The sequence below is a fragment of the Lemur catta genome, chromosome 16 (genome assembly GCF_020740605.2).
Source record: "Lemur catta isolate mLemCat1 chromosome 16, mLemCat1.pri, whole genome shotgun sequence".
In the NCBI taxonomy this organism is placed as follows: Eukaryota; Metazoa; Chordata; class Mammalia; order Primates; family Lemuridae; genus Lemur; species Lemur catta.
In genome coordinates this window covers 36,781,448-36,806,035 of record NC_059143.1, presented here as the reverse complement: position 1 = coordinate 36,806,035, position 24,588 = coordinate 36,781,448, and the positions used below count along the sequence as shown (strand labels likewise).

Below are 24,588 nucleotides of genomic sequence, written 5' to 3'. Positions count from 1 at the left end.
GGCGGGGTGAGGACCGCGCAGACTCCGCTTCTCTGCCGCAGCAGGAAGTCGCGAGCGCAGGCGTCCGTGGCCCCCATGGCGACGGGACCGACTTCCGCCCGACCCACCCACCTCCACCTGCCCCTCACCCCGCGAGGTGCACCATGGCAACCAGACCTCTGCGTCGTGGAAGCGGGTCCCGCAGGTGGCTGCGGTTGGGGGAGCGCGGCTAACGCCGCCCCCATCCCGCGGGGACTCGCAAATGTACAGCCAGAGGTTTGGCGCCGTACAGCGGGAAGTTAAGGGCCCCACTCCCAAAGTGGTGATCGTGGTAAGCGTAGGATGTGGTGGCGGGGTGGGGGTGTGGACCTGCAGCTCTCTCCACCCGCACTCTGGGCTGGGCTGAGCCCAACCGCCCCCTCCCCCGCAGTTATAATATTTAGGGTCTGTATTTGGAGAATCACCACTGGGATCTTGGGGGGTTTTGGAAGCAGGTCTGTTCCTTATAGTGGCAAGTGTGTGTCATGGTAAGGACACTGGGCCCAGAAACAGATCTGGGGCAGGGCTGGCCATGATTCAGCTGTGTGATTTGGGGCTCCCCTTTCGCTCCTAGGAAAATCATCTGTGGAAGGGGAATTAGGCTGTGAGTTGTGAGTGGTTATAGAGCCTTTCCTGTGCCAACTCAACCAGTAACCATTGCAGGACAGTGACGCTGCATGCCTGGAAAAATGCAGGGTGGTTGCCTCTAAGGCTGGGATGGTAGTAGGTGGCAGATTTTTATCTTCAGATGGGATTTTTAAAGTTCAAATTTAGGCTAGGGGAATGCTGCTTGCTACAGAATTTGATGGGTCCTGCCGAGAACTCCCGTCATTATTGGTCCATGCACCTAGATTCCTTTGTTTCTACAGACTAGGTTCTGCAGGCCGGAAAACCTGCCCTGTGCAATTAGGTGATTGCAGAGTTATCACTTGAGCCCCAGCTGTGTGCACAGCACTGTGGGAGATACAGGGGTGAATACGATGACCCTGGGAGGTGTACCCTTCATTGAAGCCTGACCCCTGCCTCCAGGGAGCTTATACAAGTTGAGTATCCCATATCGGAAATGCTTCAGACCAGAAGGGTCTCAGATTGCAGATTTGGAATATTGCGTATATATGATGAGATATCTTGGGGAGGGGACCCAAGTCTAAACACAAAATTCATTTATGTTACATACACACTTATACAACATAGCCTGAAGGTAATTTTATTTTTCCCTTGGGTATGCTGAATAAACTGTGTTGTGTGCCTGCGTTTTGACTACATCCAGACACGTGAGGTCAGGTGTAGAATTTTCCACTTGTGTTGTCATGTCGTCACTCACAAAGTTTCAGATTTTGGAGCATTTCAGGTTTTTGGATAAGGGATGCTCAACCTGTAACCTAATTGCAGAAACAACTTGCTCATGCATAAAACCATTATGGTTAACACAGCAGATAATGATGTGCTATATTGTCTGTGATGTCAGTTTGTGGAAGAAAGATCAGAAAAAATCAAGAATACAGTTTTATTATGCTCCACAGTACACACAGCAAGTTTTAGTCAGCCAATAGACCTGCTGTTTCTCTAAGTCCAAGTACTGTAGGAACTGGAGCTGGGAAGTAGACTGCTGTCTTCTATAGGCTGTAGAGTTCAAGGTGACAATTATAAACAGACTCCATGAAAGAAAGAAACTGCTTTATTTTGGGTTCTGTATTCAAACACAGGGCTCAGAGGCTGGGCTATTTCTTGGGTGCTGTTACTTGTGTTGGGAACCAGTAAAGAACAGAAAAAATAAAAACACCACCACCAAACCAGAGAAGCAGGCCTTTTGACCACTTTGCCCCTATAGAAGAATTAAGAGGAAAAGGAAGAGGTCAGAGTTGGTGCATCTGCTCCTTCTCAGGTGTCTGAGTGTGGTAAGTGTAGATGTTAGAGGTAGCAGAGTTGTGTTGGAAGAATTAAAACCACCAAGAGATGAGACTTGGACCCTAAACAATCCCCTCAGAAAAAGCAATAGCATATGTAATGTCCGAAGGGCAGTATTAAGGGCAGTAAAAGAAGCAGCTATTTAATGAGTGCCTCCTACGAACCCAACAGGTGAACATTTATTTTGTTCATTTGACAGGTGAGAAAACTGAGACTCAAAGAGATTAAGTAAGTCGCTCAATACAGTAATGGGTAGAGGCCAGACTCAATCCTAGGATGTAAGGCATTGTAAATTGCAATCCTAATAACTATAATTTGAGATGCTACAGTAACAAAAGCCTTTAGTGATCTTGAAGACACAAAGTAGTTAGTGGGTTCTCCTGCCTTTAGCATGGTTTAGAGCTGTGATGTCCAGTATAGTAGCCACTAGCCACATATAGCATTTGAGCACTTGAAATGTGCCCAAAGTCACATGTTGAAATGATAATATTTTGGATATACTGGTTAAATAAAATGTATTATCAAAATTAATTTCCCCAGTTTCTTCTTTTAAAAATGCAGCTACTTGGAAATAGAAAATTACATATATGTTTTGCATTATATTTCTATTAAATGGTGTGGGTTTTGAGCAACACCAAGACTGTTCCTGGCTTGGCATCCACCTTGTTAGAGAACTCCAGGTCATACCTTACTCATCCAGAGACTGGGTCATTCCCAGACCAGAGTCCTGCACAGGATGCCCCAAGCCTTAAAGGGCTTCCTGACCCCTGGCTACTGCTCATGCTGTTTCTCACCACCCCTCACCTCCACTCTCCTCTTTAGCCAAAATGTACAGAGCCTGGTTCCTGTCCTGCCAACTGGAGACAATGTTTCCATGAGACCTTGGTGCCTGGTTCCTGTTCTCAGCCCATGTATCTACTGGGAGCCTGAATTCCTGCTGTGTATCCTGCCCAAGATGCAGCCGTGACCCTGCTCTCCTTCATTCACAGAATCTGTGTTCATAAAATGCCAAAAATATTAGACAACAATAGTTTAATTATCTGGCTCTAGGCTCCAAATAATTCCTATGCGGATTAGCTACTTCACATGCTATATAACCCCCAATATCATACTGTCTCCTCCCCACCTCAGGGCCTGCCTTATCTTGGTACCTACATGTTTATCCTGAGCCCTGAATCTTTTCATCAAGCTATCTTCAAATGTTGATTTTCTTTCCCCAGAAGACTTCATTACTAACTCCCAACCCTAGTGTTCTGGTAACGCTGACAGTAACATTCTCTCATGTAAACTATCGGATTGACACACTCTCTCTGCCTCCTGAGTTAAGAGTTTTGTTTCTATGATTCAGCACCCCAGTGTCTCACAACCCACCTAAGGATGACCTGATCAAACTTGCTAAAAATACAAAGCTCAAGACTATGGATTTCCTGGTGGCTCCAGAAGGTGCAGAAATTACATCAGGCCCATCCAGAAACAGTTTCATTCATTCGTTCATTCATTCATGTAGAGAACCTGACTGTTTATGCATTATGCTCAATGCTAGGAATATAGAAATGAAAGAGATATAGTCTATGTGATTTCATTAAGTATATCAATATATATACAAAATGGTGCATGCATTTCCAACTTTTTGGAGGCCATTTGTACACATATAATACCTTTACAGAAATTACAAGTTACCCCAAAGTGTCAGGAGCACAGTCCTTGCATTAAAACTTCTGGGCACCACAGAAATAGGAATAAAGTTATACCACCAGCATTTTTCCTTTTTTTTTTTTTCCTTCCTTTTCCTCCTTCCTCCCTTCCTGCCTTCTTTTGTTTCATTCTTCTTCCTTAATAGGGCTTTTCATTGTCACAACTATATAAAATGTATTTATATGTCTATCTGGGTGTGTATATATCCTATATATTTAGAAAATTTTCATTGAAAGTATTTTGATGGTGGTAACTATGATGTACACCTTAGAAACAGTGTGGAATATGGGTGGCAAAATCAATGTCAGGAATTAGAAGCCCTCTAACTCTTGTCTGTCTAGGTCTGCCCTATTTGAAGCAACGTTAGGCAAATCACTCAATGTCTCTGAGTTTGACTAGATAATCTTTAGAGTCCTGGTCACATTTTTAACTTTATAATTCCATCAACTCTTACTTAAACGGCACTTCTGAAATAATTTGAGACTGATTTGGTAACGTCTTAGGTATAGGCTCAGAGAATCGAACAAGTTACTCCTTAGGTGCTTCAGCTGTTTTCAGTCATAGTAGGATGTATTAGTTTTTTATACCCAATGTTATTTAGTATGAATATTGATGGAGGTCATAACTGAAAATATGTGATTGATTTTTGGTTTATCATAAGTGATAGTAGCTTTTGTTTTCAGAGAGCCAAGCCTCCCAAAGACCAAGGGGCTGAGCAACAACTGGAAAGAATCCAACGCACTCATCAGAAGTATCATGCTATTTTGGCCTCTATTAAGTCAAATGAGCAGGACCGCTTGAAAGTTGAGTGGGACCAACACAATGACCGCAAGTTTTTGGCGAACCTTGTGCAAGCAAGAGTCAAGGATGCTGTGCAAGGGTTTATTATTAATATTGAAGAAAGACGAAATAAGTAAGGCTTACACACCTGGGGACCCAGATTATAAAAGATTCCTAAAGTTGAAATTTGAGATTGACCAGTCAAAAATCAAGTATAAGGATTGTGGCTGAGATATTTATATTCAAATTACTATCATTTAATATTTTTGCTGGTGATAACCTATGTTTAGAGATGGGAGACAAATGAATATATTGTTTCATATTTCATTACCTTAACTAAAATCTGTTTGTTTTACTTCTTTTGTTGAAAGTGTACATTTCATATGTGTACATTTGTATGTGATCAAATAAAATATGGTGCAGATTAGTCTCTTTTTTTTTGAGACAGAGTGTCACTTTGTTGCCCTGGCTAGAGTGAGTGCTGTGGTGTCAGCCTAGCTCACAGCAACCTCAAACTCCTAGGCTTAAGCGATCCTACTGCCTCAGCCTCCCGAGTAGCTGGGACTACAGACATGCGCCACCATGCCTGGCTAATTTTTTCTATATATATTTTAGTTGGCCAGATAATTTCTTTCTATTTTTAGTAGAGATGGGATCTCACTCTTGCTCAGGCTGGTCTCGAACTCCTGACCTCGAGCGATCCACTCGCCTTGGCCTCCCAGAGTGCTAGGATTACAGGCGTGAACCACCGCGCCCGGCCGCAGATTAGTCTCTTTATTGCTTTAAGTGGTAACTCGTTTATTTTCTAGAGGACTGCCATGATCTTTTCCTTCTTACAAAATTTATTAGACATGTAAGTCTGAAATCGAATATAACAAATAAAAATCAGTAAAATGGTACATGTAGCATGAGAATTTTAATTTTTTTTTTTTTTGGTCTTTTTCTTTCAGGCTACGTGAACTTTTAGCATTAGAAGAAAAGGCATATTTTACTGAAATGCAATTGAAAGAAGAAACCATTGAGGAAAAAAAAGATAGAATGAGAGAGAAAACTAGATTATTAAAAGAGAAGAAAGAAAAAGAGAGACAGGATTTTGTGGCTGAAAAGCTAGACCAGCAATTCAGGTAATGGAATCAGAAAAACACACAAACAGAATCCAAAGTGGAGATATTAAAGATTTAGGAATGCTAATTTGGAGTAAGTTATAGCCTAATGAGGATATACACAGTAGTACCTTTAAGTCTTGGCAATTATATTACGTATCATTGAATAATAACAGAGTTTGTCTGAGAACTGTGGTCTAATGTTCTGTGCTTGCTTCCCAGTTAGAATGAAAGTACCAAGTGAGATTCTGTTGTTGAATAGTATGTATTAACCTAAGCCTTGCTGTTGGCAGGGAGTTCTTTTAAAGCCCTTATCACAGGGAGTCTTTGGTAAAGTTGGGCTCTCTCCCTACTGCTGTAGTTGCTACCTGTGCTGAATGTGTGCTTAGCTACCTATTCTTTATTCTCTGTTTCCTTGTCTGGTATTCTGATCCATGAGATCTGATCACCTGGACTTCTGATCCACTCCCTGACCCAGACCCCCAGGGACCCTCGGTTTTCAGATTCCTGGTTTTCACTGTACTCAGTCTGATCCTGTGGTTGTCTCCATATCCCTTTTCATTGTGCTTTCCCATCTTAGGATACCCTGAGTCAATGCGTTGATTTCAGCCCAATACTGTGCACTTACAGAGGGAAGGTCCATGTGGAGGTTTACCCAAGGGTGATCCTTTGAGATGAGCTACAGTGTTGCATCATCAAGAGCTTGGCAGATGCTTTTAATTTCACAAACTAAGAGATTCTTTACCTCTAAAGCAAAGATATACTATAAAGTCTCACTGTCTTATATTCCTCCCTCTTATTCTTACAGCAAGAGCTATCATATATTTGTAATTTATGATGTCATTATATTGTAATTCCTCAGTTATATTTTCAGTACCTTGGTGACTTCTAAGAAAGTGAACATTAAGAATCGCTGTTATATTTCTCAGGATAGTTTGTTTATTTTGCCCCCTTTTTGCATTCATGTCTTTCAGTGCAGTGATGATCACATGATGTGACCCATGGAATGCCCCAAGTCATCCACTTCACCTGTCTTTTAATTTTAGAGCAACTGATTAAGATTTTTATCTTCAGAAGGGATTTTTAAGTTCAAATATTACCTAGAAGTGTTTAAAACATTCATTCTATAAATATTAAATATTTTTGAGCCTCTACTTTGTGCCAGCCTCTGTGTTAGTGTCACTTAGGTTATCAGGTCACCAGGCGTGAGTGGGGCAGGGTGTGTGTCATGTTAAACTGGATTCGGGAACAGATGGTCCAAGAGTCAATTTAAACCCTGAGTTGAAATCTGGTAGAATACAGAAGGAGTTCATCTTTCACAGCATTCCAGATGTGAGTAGGTCAAAAACCCAAAGGTCAACAGATATGAGAAAGCCGCAAAATGAGGCATGTTGGGGAGTCAAGTCGTGCTTCACAGAAAAGCTTTCACTGTCTCCTCTCCCTTTCGGCCATGAAGCTGCTATTAATAAAATAGACATCCCTAAACCCTAGGGGTCAGAAGGAGAAGTAAGCTATTGCAGTGCGCACTAGATACAAGTGGCAGATGCAGCTGCTATAATTATGAGAGTAAATTCAAACTGCTAAAACGGGGTGGAATGGGAAGTTTCAGGGCTTGGGGAGCTGCTGAAGGAGGGCAGTGAAGAAATTCAGAGTAGTAATGTGTAGAGCTGACGTGACTTGCCACTCTCTTGGCTTGCAGGTGGATAACTGAGTTCCACAGATAGGAATTTGCCTGTGTCTTCAAGCTTGTAGTGACCAAAACAGGGTTACAATTGGAGTTCCCAGCCTGTGTAAAGTATGTGCTCGTACCCTGTCCTCAGTGGGACTTGGACACCCTCCCTGGTTGCTGGGGACGAAGGTGCTGTGAGGGTCAAAGGGGGACACCACCAAAGTCACTCTCAATGGACCATTCGTGTATTTTCTACTCCCTAGTAAATGTCTCAATATATATTAAGAAAAGTGAATTGTTCGTAAGTGGTTGTGCTTTTAAAATATTTATGAGTTTGGCAATATTTTACATATTTCACTTGTATAAATGAGTTTTTGATAGTTAGATGAATTGTTAGAATTTTTAAAGAAACAAATATATCCTACAGTGATGTAATTCATCTGAAGACAAATTGTTTTCAGTGTCTTAATGCAACACGGCAGCATTTATCTTCAATACAGAGCAGCAAACGCACTTTTGAGTAATGATGCTATATTAGGCTCCATTACTGAAAATATAATTGAGGCTTTAGCACATGTATAAAACAAAATGAAATTTTTCCTTCTCATTCTTCTTTTTCTTCTACTTATTCTTATATTCTGTTGTATGATACAAATACACCACAATATATTTATTCTCCCAGTGACAGTCATTTCCGTTATTTCCAGTTTGGGATTCCTATGAATAAAGCTGCCATGAATATTTTTGTACATGTCTTTTGATGGGCGTATGCATTCATTTCTCTCATGTATATTCAGTGTCATTCCTGGACCATTTGATATCTGGAGTGGATCATTTTTAGTGATCTCCATTCTGCACAGCAAAATTATCTTCAGTGATAATATGAAATGAATAATAATGAATAGAAAAACTAGCTAGTGATTATTTTTGTTTTTTTTTAATTTTAAATAATTATGTATTCACAGAAAATGCAAAGATAGTACAGATATCCAATGTACCCTTCACCCCAATTTTTCCCAGTGGTTATGTCTTACATAACTATAATGCAATATTAAAATAAGGAATTGACAGTGGTACGTGGGTGTATAGTCCTGTGCTGTTTTATCCCACGTGGAGATCTGCGTAACCACCGCCACAGTCAAGTCCAGAACTATCCCATCACCCAAAGCTGTCCCTCATGCTACCCCTTTGTAGTCACTCCCACCACTCTCCCCCATCATTCCTAACTCCTGACAACCACTAATCTCTTCTCCGGCTCCATAATTTTGTCATTTTAAGAATGCTAAATAAATAGAATCACACCATATGTGATCTTTTAAGATAGGCTTTTTCATGCAACATAATGCCTTTGGGGTCCATTCACATTGTTGCAGGTGTCACTAGTTTGTCCTTTTCATTGCTGAGTAGTACTGTGTGGTACAGATATACCTCAGTTTGGTTCAACTGTTCCCTCATTGAAGGACATTTTGGTTGTTTCTAGTTTTTCACTATTATGGGAACGTTTATGTATAGGTTTTTGTGTGAACGTAAGTTTTCATTTCTTCAGGACAGTTTGTCATATGCTATTGCTGGATCATATGTATATGTTTAGTTTTTTTAAGGAACTGCTGAACTATTTTCCAGAGTGTAGCCTCTCTAGTATACCATTTTATATTTCCACCAGCAGTGTATGAGAAATCCAGTTTTCCCACATCCTTGCCTGCTTTTGATATTGTCACTATTTTTTTTTAGCTGTTCTAATAGGCATGTAATGATATCTCATCATGGGCTTAATTGGAGTTTTCCTAATGGCTAGTGATTTTGATCAACTTTTCATGTGCTTATTTGCCATTTGTGCATCTTCTCTGGTGAAATGTCTCTTCATATCTTTTGCCCATTTTCTAATTAGATCGTTTGATTTTCAGCTGTTGAGTTTCGAGAGTTCTTTCTATATTCTGAATACAAGTGCTTTGTCAGATATGTGGTTCTTTCCTAGTCTGTAGCTTATCACTTTATCCTCTTGAAAGGGTCTTTCAAAGAGCAAAAGTTTTTAATATTGATCAAATTATCAATATTTCTTTTATGGATCATGCTTTTGGTACACGGTGAAATCTCTTTCTCAATGTCCTATTTTATAACAATTAATGATTACACCCTAGATTAAAGTATACATTTTGGGGTTTTGTTTTGGGGTATTTTTGTTAAATGAATACCCTAGGATATGTGGAGAGAACCCCTGTGAGTAGTCTTGCCTCTGTCAGTTGCTGGCAGAGGTGATACAATGAAGCACAAAGTAACCCAAACGCCAGGGCCATACTTCCAGGTCTTCAGTCCCAGTTCAACCACATATGACATACAAGAACTTAGGTAAGACGCTTACCTGGTCTTTATTTACATTTCCTCATCTGTAAACCAAGGATAAAAATAATAATAATGAATTTGCAATGTTCATTGCCACATTGGTTGTTACAAATATTATAAAAGTTCATACATGGTAAAAGTACTTAGAATGGAGCCTGGCAGATAATGAGTACTCAATAACTGTTGCTAATAATATTCCTACTATTGGCTGTGTGGCTTGGGAAGACACTTAGGTTCCGAGTCTCGACTGCCTTAACTCTAAAATGAGGATGATACCTGCTGCTTGTAGGGATCAAACAAGATACCATGTGTGAAAGTACCTTGTAAACTATAAAGCACTCACAAATGTAAAGTTTTCTTCTTATCAATGATCATTATCATTAAAAAAGGTAGCTATCCTGTCTGTCTATAGATAAAGGTGAGCATCCCTAAAGTAGGGGCTCCCAAAGTCAAGTGAATAGGTGGATTATTAGGGTATAGGAAGAAAATATTTGATGTTTATTTTTTATCTTATCACTTTTTAATTTTTATTTTTGTATACATTTAATAATTTATATGATACAGTAATATAGTAATCACTGCATATAATCTATAAATAATAATCGATTGGTGCTTAGATTTTTTTTACTGAAAGGAATAAATAATTTAAAAAGTTTGAAGACCAACTGATCTAAAGACATACTTGATATGGGCACCTTCATATACACTGTTCATTCAGCCTTCCTTGGCAGCATGCATCCTCAACTGCCTCAACAATATTTGTATTCTTTGATTTTGTATTAAGGAAGGGAATTACCTTAAGGAAATCATCAGAGATAAGCTGAAAGAGGTACATTTAAGAATGTTCAATGCATTATTATTTGAAATAAAACTCAGAAGTAACCTATATTTTCATCAAATAGGGAAATGTTTAAATAAACTGTGGTATATGTATAGGCTCCAGCCTTTATTATACAGCTTATTAAACTATAATAAACTTTTAAAGTTAGGAATTATTTTAAAAAATATTTCATGAGAAAATGTTCCTAGTATGTTAGGTGGAAAAATCAAGATACAAGGATACATACACACACACACACACACACACACACACACACACACAAAATGCCCCCAGTTCTAGTAAAAATGCACATACATACAAGACTGGAAGGAAATACACTACCAAGATAATAGTGGTTATGTTTTGGTAGTGGGATTCAGGGTTTTTTTTGTTTTTTTTTTTTTAGTGTCTTTAAACTTTTCTGTATTTTCTAGATTTTATGCAATGAACATGTATTAATTTTGTAATTAGAAAAAGGAGGCTTTTTTAGAAGAAAAAATGTCGTACACTACTTGTTATTCTTGGGCTTTAGATTTTCATTAATTGAATAACTTTGCTAGAGTATGAATCATAGGATTAAGAAGGACTTCAATAACTTATCTTGGCCAATTCTGATAGAATTTCGCTGATTAATTTGAGATAAATTCATTTTTCAATATTGAAGTGTTCTTTGTTTTTGACTTTTGGTTTTTTTTGGTACCCTAGCAATTTCAGCTTCTGTTACTTTGTTGAGCCTTCCACAGAATATGGACAACTGCTGGTTATCATGTTGCTAATGAGCATGATTATTTATCAATTAAACCAAAAATTATTTATTGGGAGCTGCATAGGTGGTATGGGGCCTATTGAATACTTCTGATTCCCAGCCCTCAAAGAAATTCCAGTTTAGCTAGGGAAACGAGATGAATCCTCATCAAATGAACAGTACTCAACATTTGGTTAATGTCAATTTGTATAGTATTGACCACTTGTGTAATAATGAGTTTAGACCTCATCCTTTCTTTCAGTCTTAGCAACTCACATATCTTCAAAAGTTCTTTATTGGGCCTCTTCTCCAAACTTCAGCTTCCTTGTGCTGCATTTGATTTAGAAACCAGGAGGACCTGATATTTGTAAACACTGCCTTTAATCAAAACTTCTCAAACTTGGCTGTATGCCAGAACCATCTGGAGAGCTCTAAAACATACAACTGCCTGTGTTTCCCCACCCCCAACCCCAGATACTCTGATTTTACTAGTCTGGCCTAGGAGGAGGAGAGGAAAGAAAGGGGGATTGGGATTTTGAAAATGTCCCTAAGTAATTCTAAACTGCAGTGTTGAGAATCACAGCCCTTAAAAAATGGGCTCAATGAAGAACTTTTGAAGAAATTTGAATTACTAAGACTAAAAGAAAGGGGTCTAAATACTTATTAAAGGAGCATTTTTCTTGAATGGTGGCATAAGCCTGGGAGTGAAAGGGTAGTGGGGCAGCAACAATAAGGCTGTTTTCTCAACTCTGGCAGGAGCCCCTTCAGTGTACAGGTTCCCTGTCAGGAATTCCAGAGCAATGGAAAAGCTTCACCATGACATGTGGACCCTATCCTTGGATATCCTTGCAATATCTCTTCCAACCAAATCCTAATATTGCAGGTGTCCATCTCTTTTCTGTTTCCTCCACAGCTGTGGTCCCCAACCCTCAGGCCACAGATTGGTACCGTTCATTCGCGGCCTGGTAGGAACCTGGACGTGAGCAGGCCAGTAAACGAGGGAAGCTTCATCTGTATTTACAGCCGTTCTCCATTGCCCGCATCACTGCATAAGCTCCGCCTCCAGGCAGATCAGCGGCAGCGGCACATTCTCGAAGGAGCGAGAACCCTACTGTAAACTGCGCATATGAGGGATCTCGGTTGTGCACTCCTTATGAGAATCTAATGCCTGATGACCTGAGGTGGGGCTGAGCGGTGATGCTAGTGCTGGGGAGCAGCTGCAAATACAGATTTTCACTAGCAGAGAGGTTTGACTACACAACAAATGTAATGCACTTGAATCATCCTGAAACCATCTCCTCCCCTCCCCCTCGTCCATGGAAAAATTATCTTATATGAACCCGCCCCCCCCGGTGCCAAAAAGGTTGGAGTAGTAGTTGCCAGTTACTGAGCCCCTGTCATCTACCAAGCGTTTACATCCATTATCTCTGATCCTTACCAACACCTTGAAAGTTATTTTATACATAAGGAAACCGGCTCAGACAGGTTGACTTTTTGATCCAAGGTGACACAGGAAAAGGCAAACCTGGGGTCAAAGCCTGCTCTGCCTGATTGCAGTGCCTGTATTTTGGCTATGACAGGCTGACACCTGCCGCCCGGTGGGTGGCTCCGTCCCCAGTTTCCTCTGCCCCGAGGGCCTACATCCGGGTCTTTGCCTGTCCTGACTCCCATATACGAGCCTCAATGGAGCGGCGTCTGGTGGAAGGCTGGGTTTTGCCTTTTCTAAATTCCTCTTTCAGGGAATGCTGCGAGGAGCTCCGTGTTGAATTGCTTTGCATCCGTCAGAAGCAAGTGTGTGAGGAGCGGAAGGCACAGGTGGCGTTTAACGAGGAGCTGAAGAGACAAAACCTGTTGGAGAAGCAGTTGTTCTCAAAGCTGTGGGAGGAAGACCGGTTAGCCAAGGAAGAGCGGGAAGCGCACGAGGCGCGGCGACGGCGAGAGCTGGAGGAGAGCACCCGCCTGGGGCTGGACGCCCAGGTCGCCGGCATCCGGGCGCAGCTGCGGGCGGCGCAGCTGCGGAAGGAAGAGGAGGCGCGCCTCGTGGTGGGCCTTCCAAAGTGCCTGTTGCGCGGTGGTCGCTGTCGGGGGTGCAGTCCCGTCTGCAGGCCCGTTACTGGACGGCCTGCCCGATGGCCCGGGCTGGGGCACGGGGCACATTGCCATTTTTGGACTCCTATTGCTATGCAGTAATGTATGCAAATCTAGATGTACACATGCACGTAGAAGCCAAGTCTGCCAGGCCAGCACACCAAAAAGTTGACAGTGGTGGTGGGTGAGGAGTCCTGGGATTAACACATGGATTGCCACACACCAAAAAAATCAATCTTTTCCTTGGGGCCACAGTGTTTTATTATGAAAATAGAATAAAAACTTCGAGTGTCATTTAAAGGTAAACAAAAATAGAGAACCAAATTTATTGGCTCCTATTCATTTAGTCCACGTGGTTAGAATTAAATTGTCAATATTATTAATAATTCTAACGATAAGAAAATCAACAATAAGATTTTATATATGCTTCACGCGGCCCCGGGGTCAAAACCAAAGTGAGTTGAATAACTCTCATGGCAGTTAATATGCTAAGGGTGGTTTCTCTTTATGCTTTTCCACATTTTTTTTTTTTTTTTGAGACAGAGTCCCACTCTGTTGCCCCGGCTAGAGTGCCGTGGCATCAGCTCACAGCAACCTCAAACTCCTGGGCTCAGGCAATCCTCCTGCCTCAGCCTCTGGAGTAGCTGGGACTACAGGCATGTGCCACCATGCCCGGCTAATTTTTTTATATATATATTTTTTAGTTGTCCCACTAGTTTCTTTCTATTTTTAGTAGAGACAGAGTCTGGCTTGTGCTCAGGCTGGTCTCAAACTCATGCGCTCAAACGATCCACCCGCCTCAGCCTCCCAGAGTGCTAGGATTACAGGCGTGAGACACCATGCCCGGCCCTTTTCTGCATTTTTTTTAAACTCCACTAAAGTCAAAAATAGTTACTAATAAAGTAAACTATTTGTTACTTTATTATCACACATACAGAGTGATTTTCACAAAGCTCTATTGCTGATCCAGCAATGAAAAAGTAAGTTTATTTCTCATAGCCTCTCTAAATCCAGGGGTGTGTGTGTGTATATATTTCCAAAAAATCCCTTATTCTCATCTCTGAAATCAAATGCATTAACTTATTTGTTTTGTCCAATTGTACTGACACATTATCTTTATTATTGTTCCACCATAGGAAAATGACATTGCACGGGTTAAACTTGAGGATGAACAGGAGAAACTAAAGAAACAGAAGGCAAAACAGGAAATGAAGGCTGTTTTGCAAAAATCTGTACAAGCGAAGATGCAGCAGATTCAGCAGGACTACAGAGAAGAACAGGACTTAAACATGAAGCTCGTGCAAAGGGCTCTTCAAGACTTAAAGGAAGAGGCAGATAATAAGAAGCAAAACAGAGTAAGACATTCATTTAGTGCCTTACTGTATGCTGGACGGGATTCCTTGTTGAGTTCTTGGTCTTGTGGAAGATGGCCAGAAATATAACAGTGCTGCACTAAGTGTGGTCCATGAACCAACAGCATTGGCATCATCTGACAGGGTGTTAGAAATAGAAATTCACGGGCTCCAGAATCAGAATCTCCAAATCAAAATATTGGCAGGGACCACTATCTGTGTTTTAACAAGCACTCCCAGGTGATTCTGATGCTTACAGAGGTTTGAAAACTCCTGGAATTTGGGGAAGACATCACTGAGAAAGTGACATTTGACTTGGACCTTAAAGGATTTGTAAAGTTTTGTCAGGCAAAGAGAGTGGGGAAAGGCATTCGGTATTTATTTAGCTATCAGTACCTTTGGAATTTGTATTGAACTTTTAAGGGGGTTGTGCTTTTCCTATAGGTGTTTTGTTTTTTAAATATACTTTTTATTTTGAAATAATTATAGATTAACAGTTTTAAGAAATAATACAGTTTTAAGAAATAATACAGAGCGATCCCTTGTACCTTTTACTTAGCTTCCCTCAATAGTAATATCTTGCAAAACTGTAGTACAATGTCATGGTCAGGATATTCGCATTGATACACTCAAGATACAGAAACTATCCATCATCACCAGGAACTGTCATGTTGCCCTTTTCTAGCCATGCCTACTTTTCTCTTGCCCCACCTACCCATCCCCTGGCAGCCAGTAATCTGTTCTTCATTTCTATAATTTTATTTCAGTGTTTTATTAATGGAATCACGTAGTTTGCAACCTTTTGAGATTGACATTTTTCATCTAGCATAATTCTCTGGAGATTTATCCAAGCTGTTGCATCTATCAATAGTTTGTTTCTTTTTATTCTTGGGTAGTATTCACGGTACAGATTTACCACAGTTTGTTTAACTCTTCACCTGTTGAAGGATGTTCCAGTTGTTAAGGACATTTGGGTTGTTTCCAGTTTATGGCTGTTATGAGTAAAGCTGCTCTATAAACATTTGGGTACAGGTTTTTGTGTGAGCACAAATTCTCATTTCTATGAGATAAATGCCCATAAGGGCAATTGCTATGTCATATTGGTAGTTGCATGTTTTTTTTTTTAAGAATCGTTTTTCAGAGTAGCTGTACCATCTTACGTTCCCACCAGCAATACGTGAGCAATCCAGTTTTTCTACATCTTCATCAGCATTTGGTGTTGTCGCTATTTTTGACTTTAGCCACTCTGAGAGATGTATAGTGATATCTCATTGTGGTTTGAATTTGCATTTCCCTAATGGCTAATAATGTTGAACAACTTTTTATGTGCTTATTTGCCATCTGTATATCTTCTTCAGTGAACTGTCTCTTCATGTCTTTTGCCCGTTTTCTAATTCACTTGCTTGTTTTCTTTTTTTGCTATTGAGTTTTTTATACACAATTGAATCATTTTACTTAATTTATTTTTGAACAACTTCATTGAGATGTAATTCACATAACATACAGTTCCCCCCATTTAAAGTACACATTCGCAGATATGTGCAACCATCATCACATTCTATTTTAGAACATTTTCATTATTCCACTATCCTCTCTTCCCCACCTCCCACACCCAGTCCTAAGCAACTACTAACCTACTTTCTGTCTCTAGATTTCCTTATTCTGTATTTCGTATGAATGGAATCATATATATTAGGTGACCTTTTGACTAGCTTCTTTCACATAGCATAATGTTTTTAAGATTTTCCATGTCATGACGTGTATCACTATTTTATTCCTTTATATGGCTGAATAGTATTCTCTTGTATGGATGTACCATGTTTTGTTTATCCATATGTCAGCTGATGGACATTTGGGTTGTTTCCACTTATTGTCTATTATAAATAATGCTACTGTTAACATTTGTGTACAAATTTTTGTGTGGATGTATGTTTTCATTTCTTTTGGGCACATACCTAGGAGTAGAATTACTGAACCATAAGGTTAACTGTGTGTTTAAGCTTTTGAGTAACTGCCAAACTGCTTTCCAAAGAGGCTGAACCATTCCCACCAGCAATGTATGAGGGTTCATCTTGTTTAATTTCTGCCCCAGTCTTGGAATCAGTCATTTTCCGAGGGATTCTTGGTTCCTTTTAGTGGGAAACAGCATTTATTAATAATAACATCTACAACCTGAGTGTTAGATGAACTCATTGCTATTGGATTATTACTGCTACTTGGCATTAGCCAACTATCTGCCTTGAGAAACAGCGGTTCTCAACTGCACATTACAATCACCTGGGGGAACTTAAACACCATCTATTAAGTAGGAATCTCTGGGAGTGGAACTCAGCCCTCGACACATTTTAAAGTTCACTAGGTGATTCCAAAGTGTAGCTAAGATTGAGAATCGCTATTGTAAAAGTACAAGGTGACTACCAGTCAGAGAAGTGACTATAGTAGTAGGAATGGCTTATTTTGTTTATTAGGCTAAGATTTCATCTACCTAAATGAAAATAAAGCTGTATCATTGAAAATTATTTGGAAACTACTTTGAGAAACACTTTGGGAAAGTATTTGAATTAACTGATCCAAACATGTCTTATTAAACATTTCAAACAGATACAAAGAATAGCACAGTGAGCCCCCACGTGTCCATCACCTAGCTTCAACAGCCATCAACTAATGGCCAATCTTATTTTATCTATACCATTTACCCCACCACTCCTGAGTATTTTGAGGTAAACACTAGACATAATATTTCATCTGTAAATGTTTCAGTATGTGGCTCTAAGAGGTTGGGATTGGAGCTTTGAAAGATTTTTGAACTCATCCTTAATATCATTATTGCATCTAAAAATTTTAACAATATGAATTAATTTTTATGTTATCACACATAGGAAGATATAATAAGAGAACAGAAGATATATTATAAATATTTGGCACAGAGACATGAGGAAGAAAAAGCTCAGGAGAAAGAATTGGACAGAATATTAGAGGAAGAGAAGGAAAAGAAGTTGGCTGAGAAGGAGAAGGAGCTGAGACTTGAAAAGGAGGCAAGGCAACAACTTGTGAACGAAGTCATGTGTACAAGAAACCTTCAAGTTCAAGAAAAGTGTAAGAAATTGAATTATAGCTATCTCAGTTTGCCCTTAATTCAACTTAAGTAGCAACCCAAATATTTACTTAGTAGATATTATGTGTAAAACACTATGAAGGGTGCAAAAAGGGTGAAGGCAATGTTCCTGCTCTTGCAAATCTTATCTAATTGGATACATATAAAGAGTTGCATATCCCAGCAGATTCTGAGCAGTCCCCAGGGAGATGTGCTCAAGGTTAACGGTGTGTTGGTTGAATACTGTGTGCCTTGGCGATTACCAAGGGGAGTGAGAAGGTGGGGCACAGACACACACCTCCCCCTCCTCCCTTTTACCAGTCCCTCTTTTTCTTTCCAAAGTTGTCTCCAGATCTCCATACCTTTGTTTATGTAGTTTTCTCGCTTACGATGTTGTTGATCTTGAGAAATCCTAGACATCCTTCAAGGCAAGCTCACTCCTTGGCAGGCCCTCTGTGTTCCCCATCTCAAAATAAATCCTCTTTCCAGGCCTTCACTGTGGCTTGCTCACATCTCCGATGACCAACTGACCAAGAGGGTCTTTGGAGCCCATTCTCAAAATTTGGGGAATCCTTCCCCTTTTTTATACCCATATTCAGTCTGGGTCAGTTACTAGGTATTTCTTTCATAAAGGAAGTTTAAACTATTCTTGTAAGGGTAACCTTTGTTTTAAGGTTTCTGAAAGTTACATCTGTGCCGAGGTGACCTTGTCTCCCGGGAATCCCTGGACCAGGTTGTACCATACTGCTGAATTGCTAAATGACACATAGTGCTGGCAGTCCTGTGGGATGTTTAAGTGGAGCTTATGGCTACTATTAATCTTTTAGCCACGACATGTCTCTCATACAACACTACACCATTGTGTCCCTTCCGTCTCAAGCAGTGCTTAGTCACAGAGGGAAGTTTTTGTTGAGAGGGAAAACTACCATCTCCAGATTTCTGTCATTCCCACATCCAGCCCAATGGACCAGAGAGGCAATAGATGGACACGTGTGCTGTTAGGGTACTGTTAGATTTCCCACCAATGGTCTTTGCAAGGGAAAGCTCATCCTGGTTCCACTGATGAAATTCTCCACTCCAGGAATTATAATAGCAGTAGAAAATTGTTAAGCCAGTATTAGATGGAATTTTTAGAAAACGAAAGGAAAGCTTATAAGCTGAAAAGATTTTTGCATTCATCAGTGATAAATGTTTTAGAAAATATTGAGAAAACATGGGAAATGTAAGTATATGGGCCCACTGATAAACAAGGAAGCAAAATCAACCATAATTCCACCACTCAGGAATAGCTACTATTTACAACTTTATATATTTCCTTCCAGTATTTTTACTATGTATATACTTTCCCCTCACAAATTAGGATCATGTTGAATCTATTGTTTTATAGTCTGTATTTTTCACTTACCAAAAACATTTTTCTAAGTCATTTTTCATCAATTATAAGATTTTTAATGGCTTGCTAGGAATCTGTTGTTAAAACGGGCCATAATTTATTTTACCTAAACACAACTAATGAATCTTCAGATTGTTTCTAATCTTTTTACTGGTATTTTAGCATTCCAGGTTACTATCACTGTATATAGGTTTTTGGGCTCATATCTGGTTAAGATAAACTTCTGGTTAAGAAATAGATTTTGGGACCAAAGATATGTACATTTCAGATGTATGTTGGCCAGTTGTATTTATTTTTTTGTAAATTCTGTTTGTTTCCTTTGTCTTTTCTTCTACTGGGATTCTTAAAATTTTATTATTTATAAGAGAGCCCAGGCATTCAACATTGCAGTGAGCTATGATCGTACTACGGCACTCCAGCTGGGGCAATAGAGAGACGACACCTGTTTCTTAAAAAAAAAACAAAAAAAACACAACAACACAACAAAAAACCCAAAACTTATAAGAGCTTTATATGCTTTTAAAAATATTTATCTTATAATAAACTCTCTTATTAATAAGAATGTCAATATAACTGGTTTGTCCTCAAGAAGAGAAAAGTGAGAAGTGTTTTGACATTGGTAATCTGGTATGAAATAGATTTTCAATGAAAAATGATTAAGAGAAAATCTGTGGCGATGACAGTACATACGAGCCCTATTCACTTCCCGCTGGAGTTAACTACCTCTACCGTACTGATCTAGGATCCAGCCCAGTGATTCTAAGCTCTATTTTTCTAAAGACAAAATGGCTTTGGTGACCAGAAAGATGTTGACCAGTCTTGTTCGAAAAAGACATTTAAAAGTAACAAATAATTACTTTTACCTTTCTTAGTGCAACGAAAAGCTAAAGAACAGGAAGAACTTGCTATGGAACACGAATGCATAAATAAAGGTCTTAAAGAGCTTAACTGTGAAGAGAAGGAGAATTTTGCAAGGTATGATTTTGTTTCCTTTATTATCATTTGCTTTTTAACAACAAATTTTTCAACATAGAGAAATGACAACATGCCAAAATTCATGCATTACTGATGTTATTTTACATCAGTATACGCTTGTCCTTCTAGAAGCTCAAAGAAGTTTACAAAATTTTATGTAAAAATAGGTACTGGCTGGGTGCAGTGGCTCATGCCTGTAATCCTAGCACTCTGGGAAGCTGAGGTGGGATGATCACTTGAGATCAGGAATTCGAGACCAGCCTGAGTAAGAGCGAGAGCCCTACTCTACAAAAAATAGAAAAATTAGCTGGGCATGGTGGTGTGCCCCTGTAGTCCCAGCTACTCGGGAGGGTGAGGCAGGAGGATCGCTTGAGCCCAGGAGTTTGAGGTGGCTGTGAGCTATGGTAGCGCCACTGCATTCTAGCTGGGGCAACAGAGTAAAGCTCTGTCTATAAAAAACCAAAATAGGTACCAATAGTCTTAGTAAAATTAAATTCTATTGGCATTATGTACATTCTGATTATACACATTAGGTATTAAGCTGGATGAACATCTTTAAAAATAAAGTAAATTTGAAACAATTTTAAAAAATAGGCACCAATCCTAAATCCTAATGGAATAACAAGAAGATTTTTACCCCCCATGAAGTAAATCCTGAAATGAACTAGATTAGCAGAAATGTCTTATTAGGGACAGGATTCCACACAAATGTCCCTAGGAGGATTATTTCAGCCTCACTGGGATAGAAAATTAAAATGGTCTGGGTGCTTTGGGAAATACCCCTACTCTCCTCTGACAAGCCTCTGTGCTGGGATTAGCACAGTCAGGCTCAGGTGGAGGAAGCAGGCAGCTGCCTCCTTGCAGCTTTTCTCAGACCACAGCAGTCTGTTCCCATGAATGGCCAGGATACTGAATTCAGGCGGCCAGTGTAGTGGAGGAAGAAGACCTGGCTCCTCTAATTACTGGTCACCCTCTTTGATACTGTCCCCTGACTCACCCACACTTGGTATATAGAAATAAGCTCTTTTCTTTCTAGAAAGAGTATGGTTAATGTGCCCGAGTCTATTGTCAATCTGGGGACAGTAACAACAATATCTGTCCTCCCCTACTGACTTTTTGCCACTGTCTCTGCTCTGGAGGTCTTTCCTTCTCATTTTTGAAAAGTCTATTGTTGGAAATTTGAGGGGACTCCATAAATACCGTCTCTCTTCCCTGCAGGACATCTGAATCAACTGAGAGATATGAAAAAAGCGGGGGCATAAGATATTACAGTTACCTACTGCTGCATAATAAAACACCCCAAAATTTGTGGTTTAAAGCAATTTATGATTATCTCTTACGATCCTGTGGGTTGACATGGCTCAGCTAGGTGGTTCTTGTTTGAGGCATCTCTTGTGGTTGAAGTCAGAACGATATGACTGAGGCTATATTCATCTGAAGGCTCGACTGGGGTAGACACCTAAGATACCTATTCGTATAGCTGGCAGTATGTGCTGACTATAGTCTGGGATCTCAGTTACCAACTAGCAGTTGTAGTTACCCACCAGAACACCTACATGTAGGATCTCCATGTGGTTTGGACCTTTCACAGCCTGGTGGCTTGCTCTGAGAGGAAAAGTTCCAATAGCAAGTATTCCAGGAGACAGGTAGAGGAAGCTGCTAGGCCAGTTAAGGGCTACAGCTAGGACTGGCATAGCATCACTTCTGCCATGTTCTATTGGTTGTAAAAGCAGTCACAGGGCTCATCCAGGTTTAAGGGGATGGAGAAACAAGCTCCATGTTTTGATAGGGGAGTAGAGGTTCATGTTGCCAAAGAGCATATGAGCAGGAAGATAGTACTGTGGCCATCTTTGGAAAATGGAATCTGCCACAGAGGGCTATCCAAACCACTATCTTTATTTCTGATAAAGGTTGACAGGGTATTTTCTGACACCAACATACAATTCTCTGATTCTCCAGACATCAACTTGTATCCAGCAATTCAGTTCAATTCTGATACTAACTACCCGGAGTTGGGGCAGACCCCACAGGTTAAGGGCTTAATCCCACAAACTGCCCCCTCTTCAGACACCAGATGCAAGTCCCAGCCACCTTTTGACCAACTGGCTGCAAACTGGGGGTTCCCACCACCTCCTCCTCAGGTTCAATAGTTTGCTAGAGCTGCTTCCAGAACTCAGAAACACATTTTGCTTATGTTTACCTGTTTATCGTAAGGGATACGCCTCAGGAGCAGCCCAGTGGAAGAGAAGCATGGGTGCTCCCATGCCCCTTGGTGTGCACCCTCCTTCCAGCACCTCGATGTGCTCACTCGCCCAGGAGCTCTCAGAACGTCACCGTTCAAGAGTTTTCATGGAGTTCAATCTCCAGCGCCCACCCTCCCCTTCCCAGAGGTCAGTGGGTAGGGCTGAAAGTTCCAGCCCTCTAATCACTGGGACTTTCTGGTGACTGGCCCCCTTGTGAGGCTACAGGAGGCTCAAAGGGAAGGCTCATCCTGAGTCATCTCAGGAGCATAAATTCAGGTGTTCTTGTGAATAACAAAGATACTCCTGTCACGCAGGAAATACTAAGGGTTTTAGAAGCTCTGTGTCAGCAACTAGGGACAAAGACCAAATATAATTCTTACTATACCACAGCTGATAATAAAAATGTGGCCTATAAATTATAAAATGGTACCATCTTTATGGAAAACAGTATAGAGTTTCCTCAGAAAAATTAAAAATAGAACCACCACATGATCCAGGAATCTCACTTCTTGATATAAATCCAAAAAATTGAAAGCAGGGTCTCCAAGAGATATTTGCACACTGTGTTCATGGCAGCACTATTTACCGTACCCAAGAGGTATCACACGTCTATCAGCAAATGAACGGATAAACAAAATGTGGTATATACGTCCAATGGACTTTTATTCAGCTTATCTTATAAAGGAAGGAAATCCTGTCACATGCTACAATGTAAATGAACCTTGAGGACATTATGCTAAGTGAAGTAAATCAGTCCCAAAAAAGACAAATACTGTATGATTCTACTTTTATGAGATATCTAAAGTAGTCAAAGTCATAGAAACACAAAGTAAAATGGTAGTTACCAGGGGAGGGCGGCAGGGGAGGAGGGAGGGGAGTTGGTGTTTAATGGGTATAGCGTTTCAGATTTGCAAGATGAGAACGTTCTGGAGATCTCTTTCACAACAATATGGATACACTTAACTACTGATCTGTACACTTAAACATGGTCAAGATGGTAAATGTTATGGATGTGTTTTTTATCACAATAAAAAATTACACTAGGAATCAAAAAATGTATCTTATATATTAAAAATATGGCTTATATATAGAAGAGATTGTTTGGTTAATACTGAACAGCATGTTAGAGTGAGGCTAACTTGTCCCCCGGGTCCCCAGCAGCGCCAGAGCACTGCAGGCCTTTTGATCTAGAGCAGAGCAGGAAAGAGGCAGACCAGCCTCCAGGAGGAAAAGGGAAAAGCTGCACCGAGCAGCCTGCTTATTCTCTGCACTTTTACCAATAGATAAGTCACTTCTCCTGGGAGAAGAGGGAGGGAGGAGATGGAGACAGGCCAAGGACTCCCTCCACATAGCACATAATCTTTTGAGCAGGGAAGCCTTCCCTCTCTAAAATCAATGTTTGTTCTAGGATTATATTAATGATGATTGTGTAAGAAACCCATTATTGAGTTTTTAATCTATTTCTTCCCCATGCATGCTGACTTTTAATGGGAATTTTAATTTGGCTTCGCAAATTATATTCTAATTGTAACGCTCTAAGTAAATCCAAATGCTTTTTATAATTTTGTGCTCTGACATTTCTAATATTTTAGACGCCAAGAGTTAGCCCAGGAGTACAGGAAGCAACTCGAGATGCAGATAGCCCACCAGCAGCAGGCCCGAGAAGCAGAGAAGGAGGAGAAACGCCGGGAGTTTGAAGCAGGGCTAGCAGCAAACCAGCTCTGCGTGGACAAGATCCAGGAGATCCTGTCCACCCAACAGGCGCTGCCCCAGAACACCCATCCCATGCGGAAAGCGTGTCCTAATAGCCTTCCACCATAGTTTCATGAACGTCAACGTATCTTTTCTCGGTCTTTTAATATTTTTAACCACGGTTAAAAATGTGGTTAAAAAAGGAACATGCTTGTATGTTCCTTTTAACTCATGGGTAAACTGTTCTTTTTTTTCTTTGAGTTTGTATAATTAGTTGTACATAATTTTCTTCCTTCACATAAACTTGTTCCTTTTTCTGGATTTCATAGACGTACAAATCCAAATGATGTACTTCATGTCAGTTATTTTCCTGACTTGCCCCCTACGCCTGCCTTTCCTATTCGCTTATTAATAGCTATTTTCTGAGCTCTGTCTACACACGTCCCCATTTCCTCTTCCCTCCTTTTTCTTCTCTCATATTCATAATTCAATGATAACAGGGCTTTTTTGCAGGCAGAACTGGGAGTAACCGCCACTTTCATTAACCCACCTATTCAGTCATTAAATATTTACTGAGTGTCTCCCATGTGCCAAGCCCTGTTCTAGATCTTGAGACTTCAGCAAGAACAAAACAAACCTCTTGCACTTGTGGAGTTTACATCCCAGTAGAGGA

The 24,588-nt window shown here is 40.3% G+C and overlaps 1 protein-coding gene across 1 annotated transcript; it reads left to right on the top strand.

Annotated features, from left to right (window-relative positions):
• Positions 1-5: 5 nt before the first annotated feature.
• Positions 6-24,259, top strand: CFAP53 (cilia and flagella associated protein 53). Its single transcript, XM_045528049.1, has 8 exons — positions 6-310; positions 4,305-4,534; positions 5,352-5,525; positions 12,818-13,121; positions 14,303-14,521; positions 17,398-17,614; positions 19,878-19,980; positions 23,816-24,259. The coding sequence occupies exons 1-8, from the start codon at positions 242-244 to the stop codon at positions 24,042-24,044; spliced, it is 1,545 nt and encodes a 514-aa protein (XP_045384005.1). The 5' UTR covers positions 6-241; the 3' UTR covers positions 24,045-24,259.
• Positions 24,260-24,588: the final 329 nt, after the last annotated feature.

Bases quoted from the DNA above. Each gene is read 5' to 3' on its own strand.
- CFAP53 (XM_045528049.1), top strand. From the start codon at position 242: ATGTACAGCCAGAGGTTTGGCGCCGTACAGCGGGAAGTTAAGGGCCCC. The intron at 311-4,304 runs GTAAGCGTAGGA...TTTTGTTTTCAG, and splicing joins CTCCCAAAGTGGTGATCGTG to AGAGCCAAGCCTCCCAAAGA. The intron at 14,522-17,397 runs GTAAGACATTCA...TATCACACATAG, and splicing joins ATAATAAGAAGCAAAACAGA to GAAGATATAATAAGAGAACA.